At 46.4% G+C, this 14,374-nt stretch overlaps 1 protein-coding gene across 1 annotated transcript in view; it reads right to left on the bottom strand.

Moving 5' to 3' along the window:
- Positions 1-14,374, bottom strand: part of Dock1 (dedicator of cytokinesis 1) — a 508,411-nt gene that overhangs the window by 21,373 nt on the left and 472,664 nt on the right. The window contains exons 41-46 of the mRNA XM_051145486.1: positions 11,333-11,474; positions 11,142-11,220; positions 9,164-9,248; positions 5,900-5,986; positions 3,968-4,144; positions 3,000-3,083 (exon numbers count right to left, since the gene is read on the bottom strand). Coding sequence (XP_051001443.1) covers positions 3,000-3,083; positions 3,968-4,144; positions 5,900-5,986; positions 9,164-9,248; positions 11,142-11,220; positions 11,333-11,474 — 654 coding nt within the window. The remainder of the gene's footprint in view (positions 1-2,999; positions 3,084-3,967; positions 4,145-5,899; positions 5,987-9,163; positions 9,249-11,141; positions 11,221-11,332; positions 11,475-14,374) is intronic.

The following is a 14,374-nucleotide window of genomic DNA, read 5'->3' as shown; positions in this document are numbered from 1 at the left end:
CATTTCCATTCTCTTGGTGGCAGAGACCCCTGGAGGGGTTGCAGCTAGTGGGTGGGCGTGGGAGCAGGCTCCACTTTGTCTCTGGTCTCTGCTTCTCCCCTAGTACCCGCACTGGAAGTTAGTCGGTCTTAAATGCAATCAAGCTAAGAGTCTTCCTCTTAATAATTTATAATTAAATAAAAATACTGATTAAAATCAGGTTTCTCTAATAAGATAGAATACCAATCTGAACCAGCATATTTATTAGTGAGAGGGATAATAAGTACACAATCGAATTTCATGTGAACAAACTCAAGGAATCTTAGCAAGATGAATCAACGCAAGAGCTATATCCGTTTCCATTTATAGCACACAGCTGCTGCCTCTCTTGTACTCCAGGGAAGGAGGGCCACACAAACACCCCCATACTCAAAGCACCCAGCCTGCTCTCGGGGCATAGGCACAAAACTTTGTTTGCTGACAGCTGGGCCGAAACTTGCTAGCTATCCATTTCTGCACAAGGCCCATGTGCAGGTGAGCTTTTCAAAACAGACAAGGTGTTTGCTTATCTCGCATGAATTCCTCATGCAGACAGCAGCTCCCCCAGGGCTTACCACCCTGCACCCAGGACCAGCCTTAAAAATGGTTCACTGTTAGTCTTTTGCTTCTGGCTAAGTGAAGGAAGGGACGGAGAAGGGGAAGGGGGAAGGGAGGGTAAGGGATGGGGGGAGGGGAAAGGCGGGTGGAGGGGGGGGGAAAGGCGTGCAGGGGGGGAAGGGTAGGGGGGGAGATGACAAAGGCATGCTGGGACGTCTTTGCTCTGGCATGGCAAGTGTCTTGCCTGTAGAAGAGGGGAGAGGCAAGCACGTGTGGGAAGCTGTCTCTGTGAAACCACAGTCACTCTAGATGCTAAGAGCAGTTCTGATTTAGAATGGCTGCCTCGAATGTGCAAAATGCGGTCCAATCATCCTGGCATTTGTGGTGATGGTGGTGGTGATGGTTGGGGGCGTGGGTGGTGATAAAATTATTCTCTGTCTCAAGGAGACTACTTGATGGATGACAAGGAGCCTTGAGACCCTTGTTGGCCCTGGGTTTGGCTGGTGAGCCTTACAAGGTAGGAGAACCCACTGCTCTCACCCCTCCCTGACCCTGAGCAGAAGAAGCCTTCTCACAGGATAGGCTTCGGCCGCAGCTTCCATGTCTCTCTGGAGCTGAGCTGCAGCTGTGATTCTAAACGGAGGAAAAGGAGATGCCATTCTGTGGAGCTCAGTCCAACGTATGAGGTGCTGAATATACAAAGAGACCCCATAGACCGAAGGCCTGAAATGGTCTTTGGAGGCCTTTTTGTTTCATATGTTCAAAATATCTTTTGGCAGGCAGATTCCTAACTCCATTCAGGATTGCCACAACTGCCACAGAGTCACCATGGGTACATTTGGGAATCTGTAGTTTGTAAAGGGCCCCAGATTTTGGAAGAGAGAGTGGGCTTTCCTGGCCACGCCTCCAGTTGTTCAAAGTGAACCTTTAGCTTTCCTCACGAGTGTTCTCCTCAAGTATCATGTTGTGTGTGCCTTGCACAGGTCCAAGCATTGCCAGCAGCTTGAAACACTTGAAAGCTTTGTTCATTGCTCTGAGGGCACAGGCCCCTGTGGAAAGGGCGTTGTCTGTTGTCAGCTGCAGGGGACGAGTGAGGCTGCTCGCTCATCTTTGTACATTTCAAGGGAAAGAGGAATGCTGCCTAGCAGCTTAATGGGAGAAGGCATCGGCTCTGCAGGTGCGTTTGAGGGAAGACAGAGCTGAGCCTTTGAGGAAACAGCTTCTGACTATCAGCTGCAAAGCCTGCAGGCCCCAGGCAGCCTGCACCATGCTCAGCCTTCCAGCTGTTGAAAGCCAGGTTATCTCTGTCTTCTTTAGAATCACAAAGCAGAGCTGAGGAGTAGGCCCCGGCCCACTGGCCCACCAGCCAGTCTCACTGGAAGTGTAGGTACTGGAGACATGCTTGCCTATGACCATATACCTGTGATGTATCTCAGCCAGCAAGCCCTGGGACTCCTCCCAGGAGAAACCCTGCTCTACCTGGATAGAATTTCTGGAAAAACCCAAACTGAATAAACTAATGAGGAAAACGAGAACAAGGCTAACCGTAAAACTTTTTAATGAACATACAACTCAATTACTGTACGAAGATATCAAAACACTTGCAAATGAGAGCAAAATCACAGGTAATTCTCTGAATATGTATTTTTTTTCCCTTTGCTCTTTGATTTAATGAAGTTGCTAGAAAACAGACTCTTTCTTTCTACTTTCCCATGAGCTGTTTTAAAATTCATCTTTTAATATAGTTATTAGGGGCGATGACATGGTGCTGGCATAAAGTCTTTCTCTGGGGAACAAATTATTTTCCTCTGTATGACTTGAAACTCGTAAAATCCAATTTGCTGTAAAAGCTTACAGGGGGAAAAATCAATAGAACTTCTGCAGACCAAACTAGTTTTGTGTTATAGCATTCTGGGTGTATTTTAAGTTCTGTGCCCCCTTGGTCTCCAGGGTCTCAAATGGAATCACCCAAAATGTAAACTCTTTCCCACTTTTTCTTTTTTTAAATAAAAGACACAGAGAAACTGGGAGCATGACTTACATTCCCCGTGAAGAGACCACTAATTAAGCAAAATTGTCCCTCTCGTTGGATTCAGAGGGATCTTAACATGTAACAAAACAATTCCAGGGCAATCAGATTTCAATAGACTTATGACAAAAATAAAAATATCTATTTTTTCATATAATCCTCTTAAAAATGCCTAAAAGTGCACATGCATGAAAAAAAAAATGGTCATGCTATGAAAAAGGAAAGTCCAAATAATAACAAGTCTTGGTGAAGACTCAGAAACTGGGTCTTGTATTCTAGCTGGTGTATAAGATGATTTGGCCACTGTGGATAGCTCAGAGGTTGCCACCATGCTGGTAAGGAATGCATGTGAAGGGGCCCAGGTCACCCATCTTCCTTTCTTAGCCATACAAACCTGCCAAGCTATCAGGTCCTTAAGCTTGTCAATCTGTCCATGGGCCTCAGGATGCTCCTGCAGGTACCGGTCTGTGAAGAAAGCCTGTGGAGACAGGGAGAGCCATTCAGCACGCGCGATTGCTCACCACAGCACTACGCATAGGACCCTTGGGACAAGAGCCATGTCAGTTCAATCCCACAGCTCTCGCACTCCCTGCAGACCCAGGGCTGGACCCTCCACAGGGCCCAAGGTCAAACACAATACATGGAGTACACAGGCAGCCAGGAGTCCAGAAAGGCCGCCGCAGATCTAGATTGCTTAGTCCTATTGGGTAGCAGTGGCTATGGTCCTCTCAGCTGCACCCGTGTCGGGGAGCTCACCTTTGGATCTGATAGTCTTCTTCTATTGATTCTAGGCAGACAGACATTTGAGTGGAAGACACAGAGACTGGGACAGTACTAACTTTTCTTCCAGGCTCCCTGCCAGCTCACTAGCAGAGCCTTTTGATACCGGGGTTCACTGTTTAGATCTGTGTCAACAAGCTTTTGTGTGTGTGTCTAAGACCAGCGGACAAACAGTTTTAGTCTTGTGGACCATATAGGCCTAGTGGCTCAAGCCTGTCACTGCTGTGCCAGGAGAACGGTCACAGCGAAGAAGTAAATAAATGCATACGGCCCCAGCACTTGCAAAAATGGGCGGCGGGCTATGGTGAGCAAACCCCTTTTAACCTGTACCTCAGGATCTTCAATTTCTGCCCATTTCCACTGAGCTACTTTTGAGGGAGGCCAGAGACCCCTCCACTGCACCTATTCCATCACTCAGGGTAAACATCTGGACTCCTGCTTGTCTCCAGAATGGAGTCTTTTAGGCATTCAATGACCTCCCCCTGAAGAGTTCTGGAAAGTGAGAGTACCCCTCCAGGATAACTTCTGGGTGCCAAGGATGGAGTCTGGGAATACTCAGGCCATCCCAGGGGTGTCCCATACCTTCTCATAATTGGCAAAGCCACCCATGACGGCAGGATCCACAATGCCATTCAGGAGCATGGACAGGGGGTTGATAGGCAGGCCTGGGTCATCGAGGTGCTGCTGGACCATGCTGCTGATCTTGTCATTGGTAAGCTGCATTGTCTCAATGGCATTCTCCAGAGGGCTGATCTCTACCTGCAAGGAAGAGAGCCTGGTGGTCATCACCCCAGCTCCTGTAGTTTGCACAGCTCAGGCGGCCTCCCTGGCCTCCTGTACATTTTTCTTCTTCTGTGCAAACGCAGGTATTTGCAGTTTTGAAAAATCTAGTCGCCTTGTGCATTTTAATGCAGATGTGCAGGACTTTAACTGGCTTTCCAGCAGATCTCAGCCTGGCCACCCTAAGTGGTCTCATAGCTAATGTTCTGACTGCTTTGAGAATGGAGGTATCAGATCAGGAGGTGACCATGTCCCCATGAGGGACAAGCAGAGGATCCTGATGGCTTCAGGGTGGGGTGGGGTAAGGGCTCCATCTTGGGTGCTGTGGAGTGGAAAGGTCCTGTGGAGCAGCAAAGGGCCCAGAGCTCTCTTTGGCATGCGGAAAAAAAAAAGATCAGTGGACAGACAGTAGGAAAGAGCCAAACTGGCAAGCTTAGGCAAGTCCTTAAGCCAAATCACCAGGTGTTTCAGGGACTCACTCTTAATTGAATGGCAGGAACCATCGCCTGAGGTGGGATCCTGCCCAGTGAACACACATGAACAAAAGCATATTTTAATTAGATTTTTTTTGGAGACAGAATATCATGTAGCTTGGGCTGGCTTCAAATTCAACATACAGCAGAAGATAACATTGGGACTTGTGATCCTCCTGTGTGCTAGGATTATAGGTGTGCACTGCCACACCCAGTTTATGTGGTGCTGGGCATAGCGCCTAAGACTTGGTGTGTACCGAGCAAGCATTCTACCGACTGGCCTACCACATCCTTCTCCTTTTATTGGTCATTTTATATGGCAATTGTCATAGGCCTGAAATTTCAGTCCTAGCAATAAGCCTGTGGTGCAGCTCTGTGTTAGTGAAGTCATCCTGTAGTTCCCCACAGTGTGAGTTTCATGTAAATAAAACTGTCCCATAGTGTTAGAGACGGCTTAGTGGTTAAAAGAACTGGCTGCTCGTCTAAAGGGCTTGGGTTTGATTCTGAGCATCCACATAGTGCCTCGTAACCATCAGTAACTCCAAGCCTGGGGGATGCAACACCCTCTCTTTTGGTTTCAGCAGACATTGCATATACATGGCATAAACAGGACATACATGAAGGGAAAATGTCCATTAATAAACCAAAAGTAAACAACAAAATAACCCTGTCCCATAGCAAGGCAAACTTTGGCTAATACAGTGGGAAGCATGTCTTTAAAATTATGTTCAAGGGGGAATATATTCTCACTTGAAATGAGTAAATTCCACCTATTAAGTTATTTGCCATGTAAATGGCAAAAGAAGAAAGAAGAAGAAGAAGAAGAAGAAGAAGAAGAAGAAGAAGAAGAAGAAGAAGAAGAAGAACAAGAAGAAGAACAAGAAGAAGAACAAGAAGAAGAACAAGAAGAAGAACAAGAAGAAGAAAAGAAAAAAAAGCAAGAAAAAAGAAAAGAAAATTACCAGGAAGAGGCTTGGTTGAAAGTTTATGTCAGTGGGAACGTACTTTAAGCTTTTCATTTAGTTAAGAGAAGGAATTATCAAAGCAACACAGCTACGGCTGGAGTTACTAATGTGTGAGAAGGAATGGGCCCTGGGGCTGGCCACCTAGCTTTAGGAATAAGATACTGGAGGTGACAGGCACTGAAGGGTCTGTGGCATGTGGCAGGCCACAGTGGTCGCAAGGCTCCTAAGGACAAGGAGGGCATGTCAAATGCAACGGGAGAAGGAGACAGCTGCTTCCTTCTGGAGTGTTTCCTTACCATGAAGACAGATTTGACTTCAAACCACCTTAGAATTCCTGGCAGCTTATAGGCTGTGGTGTAGATGGTTCTCTCGATCCACATATTCTGTAAGAAGAAGCCACACACTACACGTCAGGAGGAGGATGGCTATGAATTGCTGGGCATCTGTGTGACACCATCATGACAAGTCCCGCCTGTGTGCACATGGGACAGCCGTGTTCTACTTGATAAACACAGTACATCATCCAAGTGCCCTATGTCCTGCCTATCAAACATGATGCTTTGCTGTTTGCCAAGGAAATGTAGTGGGTGAGCAGGGATGATGTAAACACCTCAGAATGAGAGGGGTTCCCTCTTAAATTAGTGTGTTTAGGGGAGGGGTACAAGTGAGTTTTACATTAGCCTTACCTAGGGTTCAAAAGAAACTCAAAGGCACAGATGCACCAGAGACAAGGTTTCCTAAAACTGTCCTTTTGTGTTTTCATAAAAATCACTACTTTAAACAATGCAGTTATTGTGTTTCTATTGTATGGGAACATGGTGTGGAAACAGAAGAGAAACGCACAGTGCAATGCACTGGTGAGGACCTGAACACTTTAGTGCCTTTCATTCAAGGCTTCTCACATGTCTTTTTTCACATGTATATTTTGTTTCATTTTTTTGAGACAGGGTCCCACACAGTCCTCGCTGGTCCAAACAACTTGGTAGGTGGCTGAGGGTGTACTCGAACTTGTGGTTCTTAGTGCTGGGATCAGAGATGTGCACCATGATACCCACTCAGGTTATGCAGAGCCGGGCGATTAGACCTAGGTCTTCCTGCATTCTACATAAGCATTTACCATACAACTTTGGCCCTAGGTGTATTCTAAATATAAGTTTTTTTTCCGCAAGTTATAGTTGCTACAAAGCTTCACCTCACATACTGCAGGAAAGGTTTTCAAACCAATGGGACTAATTCTGTCTCTTTTATGGTTGGTCCAGAGCTCTAGCAGAGGGCAAACCATAAGGCTGTGGACTGCCACCTTCTCAAAACTGTGCGGTCATGGGACGGCAATCACAGAAAGCTGGCCTAGCCTTTAGAGCTTCTGAGACTCTGTAGGAAAGTAAGGGGACTGCAGGAGCTTCGGGGCCACGGGCAGATCTGTCTCCTAGGCCAGGTTCTTCGGCCAGAGAAAGGGCAGCCTTGCAGAGCCTGCCCACTCTCCCCTCCATGTTCATACCCTTGTGACTACTCTGGGTTTATCTCAGACTTCATCGTCAGCTCCTAACTCAGGCCCCCACTTTGCTGGTTCTTCCTCAGTGGCCCTTGTTTTCAAAGTTCTACCCCTCTGCCAAACTTACAGATGCTGAGCACAGCTCTTGGCCTCTTAGGGCAGTTTTCGTAGCCCTTGCCCTTGGGGTTAGAAGCCCTGTAGAAGGGGTCAGGATTAAGCTTCTCGCTACTGAAAAAACACTTTGCTCTTTTCTGGAAGCCTGAACCATTGTCAGGCTGTGAAGAGCTAAATCCTGAGGCTTCTGAATGCTCCATCTATGTGTGAGGACCCAAATGGGGCCATCGGGGGATTTTGGGGCCATCTAGAAGCGGCACAAGCTCTGAGGCTTAGCACAGCTCAAGATGTCAGGTGTCCTGGTTATTCTTAGCTCCGCCGCCAGCTCACTGAGCACCATTCAGCAATTTGCTTGGCCTCCATGTGTCTGTTCCTTATAATGTAAGAATATATATACTGCAAGATTGAGGAGGTATTTGGGTCCCAGACACTGCAGAAAGAATGGAATGATTTACTATTGTGAGCAAAATACTCAGAAAATTGTTAATCCACTGTTAGCGTGGATGTGTATATTGTCTGTGCCTAGGCTCTGACCCTAGACACACTGTAATGACCAGTCATCCAAGGGTTGGGATGTTGTCACTGGCTAAAGAACCCAACCTTTGTCTTGAAACAGTGAGTCACCACACTCCAAGCTCCTGTCACCACACAGGGACACTAGTCTGGGGCCAGAGGGGAATGTCACTGAAGGTGATTCCCAGGAGCTGTGAAAGAAATTCAAGTGTTTCCCTGAGGATTCTTGGGGAGGGAGGGCAAAAGTCCCTCTTCCCAAAGCAGCCCTAACCAGCAGGCTCCGCATTATATTTTGGATCAGGTGTGGGTGTTAATTCATCTTTGGCCTCCTGTACCCCAAAGGCCTCTCGTCACTCAGGGGCTCCTATGGTCTCTTGCAATATGGGTCTGAAGAGGGGTCCTGCAGGGCGGAGTTCCAGGAAGAGAGGTCTTAACATGCCAAGCTACAGGTTTGTCTTATGCCTTTGGAAATGGAAATGGGCACCATCAAACCAATTCATTTGTATAGTTTTTTTTAATGTGTGTGTGTGTGTGTGTGTGTGTGTGTGGGTGTGTGTATGTGTGTGTGTGTGTACAGGTAGAAAGCAGAGGCTGAGGTTCCTTTGGTACCATTCATCTTGTTTTGGGTGGAACATAAGGTCTCTTAATGGGACCTGGAGCTTGCCTAGTAAGTGTGAGTGGTTAGCCAGTGAGCTCCAGGGATCTGCCTTACTCTGGCACGGGAATACTGGGATTACAAGTATGTATCGCCACAACCAGCTTTTTTGCCATGGGTTCTGGGATTGGAATTCAGGTCCCCATACTTGTATGGCAAGCACTTTGCTGACTAAGCCATCTCTCTAGCCCCGTGTGTTCAATTTCTAGAAGACTATATGGATATATATTACTATTTCTAGGACCAATGTGGTGGCTGCAAAAAGGAATAAATATCTGGCAGTGTCTAGAGCCCTGATTGGTTGTCATGGTAGGGGAGATGATACTGGGTTCCGGTTACAGATATATAACATGAGCCCATAGTCCAGGAAGACAGCGGGAACCCAGCTACAGTACAATAAGTTACAGGGAGGCCTGGTACTCGCCTCATCTGACTGTCATTGTCACCCAAGGCGAAATACTGAGATTCAATGTAAGGAAGCACCCAGGGCCCTAATGCACCCAGGGCCCTAATACACCTAAGGGCCCTAATGCACCTAAGGGCCCTAATGCCGTCTGTCCAACATTACATGTCTCACTGATGAGCTCTGTGAAATGCTACTAGCTTTACTCAGTCTGGAGTGTAATGCTTAGGAGGTCTGTGTGTGTAACATGCAGAGACATTTAACACTGTCCATGGCAGCCCTGTGGTGATGTGCCCTCCAGACCCATCTGTGGGGTGGAAGAATAGGTGAGGATTTGGGGGGTTTTGCTACAGTGGTCGTAGGTGCTGTTGTTTTTTAATTACCGCAAATTCATTGTCTGGGTTTTTCTCCCCTTTCCGGATGGGCCGAGAATATTCAAATCGCTGGACCTCATTCACCCTGTAAAAACTGTAGACAGAAAAATCGTTAGGCTTTTAAGCTGAAAGCAACTGATCTACTGTTAGATTGAGGGGCCAAGGAGCTCTGTCTCCAGAGCATAGTACCACATGTCAGGAAGTGTCCCCAAACTTGACCTGAAGCCACAGCCTTGGCTCCTCCTCCAGCAGCGCCTGGAGGGAAAGGCTGCAGGTAGAAAAATTGATTGGAGACTTTTACCTCCTTTTTGTCCTTGCCAGCCCTCAGGGAGAAGAGATGCCGAGTAAGGATGGACTGGCAAAGGCTTGGAAAGGTGATGTGAGGGAGAGAAAAGGGGCCTGTGGATTCAATAGGTGTGTTCACTATTAAAATAATAACAATAATGCATCATTTTAGTGATACGTGTGTGTGTGTGTGTGTGTGTGTGTGTGTGTGTGTGTGTGTGTGTGTGTATGGATGGCCTATACCTTGTTCTGTAGACCAGGCTTGCCCTGAACTCACAGAGATATACCTGCCTCTGCCTTAGCTAGCTGAACAATTTAATAGTTAACTTATCTAGATTAATTGACAATGTGTATCTTAAAGAAAAAAAAAAAAGGTGTCATGCGCTCTAGTTTCAGACTTTTGAGATAAAGATTTAGCAGAGTGGTACACAGGGCCAGCAACAGCCTGTTGTCTGTCTTCCCTGGGGGTGGGGTTGAGAGGTGGTCCAGTGCTTGTGAAGTGTGTGTGTGTGTGTGTGTGTGTGTGTGTTATGACTTAATTCTCTCCCCAAGAAGGGATACACACAAAGCCATCTGAGGGGCTCCATGATTCTCTATTTGACCAATACTGCATTTCTGTGAACACACTAGCCAGCAAACAGTCAGATCTAGTTTGCTTCCATGAGCACCAAGGCAACAGTGATGAAAGGCTAACATGCCCACAGAACTCCAGGATATGGAAGAAACAGCCCAGAGGAGGAGCAGGCGTCAAAGAAGCTGCAGCTCCCACCAGGACAAAGATCAAACAGAGAACTCACCACATCAGAGAGCCTGTGGGGAGGCTGACTCTACGGTGCTGCCCACTCAGAGTCAGATGTGGTTCAGCACAGGTGTGTGATCTCAGTCCTATTGGGACCATGCAGTTTAAATGCCAGTGCATGACCCCGTCTGTGTGCTCATATGTGTGTATGCGAGTGTCAAAAGACAAGCCTGGGTGTGGACCTTCGGGCACCTTCCACTTTTTTTTTTTTTTTTTTTTTTGAGACAAGGTCTTTCCATTGCCTGGAACTTTGCCAACTAGGCTCTCTTGGCTGCCCAATGAGTTTACAGGGATTCCCCAGTCTTTGCTTCCCATTCTGCCATTGCTGGGTTAAAGCATGAAGCACCCTACCTGGTGAGTTTTGTTTGTGTTTGTTGTTTGTTTTTGTTTTAATGTGGGTTCTGGGGATTGAACTGAGGTCTTCATGCTTGCAAGGCAAGTTAAGTGTTTTACCAGTGGAGTGATGCCCCTGAGCTCAGGGCAAATGGTTTTTGCTTTGCACCTTCATGAGGAACAAATACTCCAGTCTCTGGTTCCATATCATAGAAGACAGTGAGTCCCAACCTCCACAGGGTAGGGGTAGGGTTGGGTTTGAACACCAGTGGGGATTCTACCCTGGATGTGTGGTCTCTAAGGAGACTCAAGGGCTACCTCCTTCTTCCTGGGTTTCATCTTTCCAAACCCTGGGAAAAGAATCCTGTGCACCCCTCTAATTACTTTCTTTCCTTTTTATGGGTGCCAGAAATCATTAGCTGCCCTTGTTCTTGGGAGGGGGCAGGAAAAAAACACCTAGCATTGTTCTTCAAAGGTTAAAGTCCATACTTAAAATAGTAGAATTATTAGCAAGAGAGCCACTGTCAGCATCCGGCCACCTCCTACCGGTAAGAAGGCTGGCGTGGTTACCTTACAATCTGTTCTGACACCGGCCGGTGAAACTTGGGGGGCAAATCTAGTTTGGGCTTCACTGTGAAGCACTGGATGTCTGACAGAAGAGAGTTAAGGGTCAAAGGGCAGCATGCGCGACAAGCAAGAGACCCCCATGCCCTGCGTGCACTAGTGCGCCAACTGCTCCCACGAACGGTCTTAAAGGATACACTGGCCAGGAGACGTCTTAATGTCATCGCCTGGTGGAGACGTCGTCTTCATTTTCTCAGCATTTGGAAACTGAGTTAATAGCCGAGCCTCAAAATCCTCCCGTCGCTCATATTCTTTTCCTCGGTAAATGAACACTTTTCCCTGGAAGCAAGGACCTTTGTTAAACAACGCCACAGGCGAGGGACCAAGAAAACTTCACGCACAAGGATGCTGGTCTTCAAAATGTGTTTAACAGTTTTGTTCGTTTGGATGGACAGTTGTTTTTGTTTTGTTTTCTTCTTTCTAGGCCACTGCATTTAGGAATAACTAGCAACTGCGCTCTCTAATCAAGAACATTGAAATTCTCATGGCTGAACACTCCACGGGAGCTTTATTCTTAGCAATAATGGCCAGTTAAAAAAACAATGAAAGAGGCCAACAAGATGGTTTAGCAGGTAAAGGCACTCGTAAGTCAAGCCTGACGACCTGAGTTCAATCCCTGGGACCCACATGGCGCAAGGAGAAGTGACTCCCACAAGTTGTTCTCCGACTTCCATATGTACACTGTTACATGCGCACGCGCGCGCGCGCACACACACACACACACACACACACACACACTTCTATTTTAATATAAACAAATGTAATAAGTAACCAAGCAAGGCACAGATGCTCCACACATGGTCACACAGGGTTAACCTGGCTGGTATGCATGGACAAGGGTATTTGTTTTTCTTTCCAGGTGGACGTTGAAGGGGTTTAAGAATATGCTGACTGGAATGATTATTTAAAGCCAGATTTCTACTGTGACTACTATAGGGGTTGTTTAGACTCCTCTTCCTCCTCCTCCTCCTCCTTCTCTCTCTCTCTCTCTCTCTCTCTCTCTCTCTCTCTCTCTCTTTCTCCCCCCCAGCTCTATCTGTCCTGGAATTCACTCTATAGACCAGGCTGACCTCAAACTCATAGAGAGCCACCTGCCTCCCAAATGCTAGGATTAAAAGAGTGTGCTGCCACACCTCTACTTTCATTTGCAGGTAAGCAATAAGGATTCTTCCCTGGGGAGCCTTTCACACTCCGCTGTAACCAACCTGGCTAACCATCTACAAAGTAACCCAGACTCTGCCCTAGCTTCTGTGTCTTGCACCACCCATCTCTCTAAGTAACATCCCCAGAAGTTACTGTCCTGACAAGAGAGCAGTTTGTTCTGCTTCTATTTTGTTAATTCATTACTCCTTGTCAAGAAAGCATCAACTCTGGTCCTATATTTGAAATTTATTCTCTTGTGAAAAATCCTCATGTATATGTAAAATTAATTAGGTTTTAAGCTTCTCTCATGTGAATTGCGTCCTGTGTTAATTGGGTTCCTGGACACAATAAAGAGTCCACAGGAGAACCAACAGCCAGTGACAGCTGCCTCTCCCCTGTAGCCCTAAATTAAGTCATCTTCCTCTTGCCAAAACCAATATAGCTCCATACGGGACTAAGGGGAGGTCCTTAGAGCCTGACCCTACTCTGGGTGTTACATGGAAATCAGCAGGGAAGGAGGAAAGGGGACCCAGGCCAAACAGGAAGACCCTGACCTCCTGGCATCCCTGAAGCCTGGAGACTAGCAATGAGTGGCTAGTAGGACTTCTTTTTTTGAGGATGAGCACTATATGATACAAACTCAACAATGACAAAGTACACACAGCTCTCATGATTGCCTTTTGTCATTTCCAAGTGACATTCTTCAATTGAGATGTCACTGGAAGCTGTTAGCAAAGGCCAAAACAGGTGGCTATACCATGCAGGCCTCCCCTATGTGGGTTTGAGGCAATCCCTGTAGGTACATCTGAAAGGAAGGGTTCTGAAACCTACAATGGACCTCCTCAAGGACCACAGAGTGCTGTACATGCCAGTTGGGTCCCAAATAGGTGTCAGTGGCTAAAACATAACCCCTCTGCTGTCATTTGAAGGCTGCTGCCTCACCCACCTGGCTGGTCCCTTCCTATGCTGTTTCTGTCTAATCAGAAACTTCTCTGCATCAGCCAGTCATTCAAGAAGCCACCTGCTGCCCCGCACCCCACCTTACTACAGATAGACATGGGTTGGCAACACTGAAAAGAAGGAAGACAGATAAAGAGGAGCAAGAGAGAGACAGAGGTAACAGCATTTTGTTCTTAGATCTGTGTTGACTCAGTCAAAAGCAAGAACTTATCTAATTAACACATTTTCACAGAGCTAAGGGGAGACACCTGGGACATGCAATTAACTACCCCTGCTGTGGCTTGACTGCCCCTGCTACGATCTTACCCTTTATGCATTGAAATATGGTCACCAATGTAATGACAGCTGGGTGAGTGTGGGTGTTGGGAGAGTCTCGGGGAAATTTTCTTCTCCTACCTATAGGGCCTTGTCAGACATGAAATCTACTGGTTTCTTGCTCCTGGACTTCCCAGCTTCCACGTCTGTGAGCAGTACATTTTTGTTGTTTATAAATTACCCAGTCTAAGGTATTTTGTTATCAGTCCAAACTGATCTGAACAATCCCCTTTTCAAATCCCAATTTATTCTTCAGTTTAACGAATTACTAAAGAAGTAACAGTTTAAGAATTGGATTTTTTTTTTCTTCTTCCCCTGCTTTGTACTTAGGTATGGCTTGAAGGATCATTATGGAAGGGAAAAATGCCCTATTTTTTTTCTGGAAGAAAAATGTCAAGCAGAAAGCAAAGTAATATGTAGTCTTAATTAGAAATATAAATACAGAGTCTGGGCCTCCTGTGAGGCTCCATGAAGCTGAACATTTGAGGAACGCAGTGAGATTTACTAGAGAGCAGGCCACTCAGAAAGTAGCACACATTTACCAAGCTTTACCCTCGAAGAAGGCACAATAATAAAAACACATAAAGGCTTTAATAGGAAAACACTAGAGTTATAGATGAGCACACTAATAATATTTTCCAGAAATGTCCGTTACTTTGCATTCTGCAAGAAGTCCTTCCAAACATAAAAACGGGGGTGGGGGGTGAAATGTACATACAGTCAGAAATATTTATTCCTTGTGAGAATTATAAATATTAATA

The sequence above is a fragment of the Acomys russatus genome, chromosome 5 (genome assembly GCF_903995435.1).
Source record: "Acomys russatus chromosome 5, mAcoRus1.1, whole genome shotgun sequence".
Taxonomy (NCBI): Eukaryota; Metazoa; Chordata; class Mammalia; order Rodentia; family Muridae; genus Acomys; species Acomys russatus.
The sequence above is the reverse complement of the archived record's forward strand: the minus strand, read 5'-3'. Positions and strand labels throughout refer to the sequence as shown.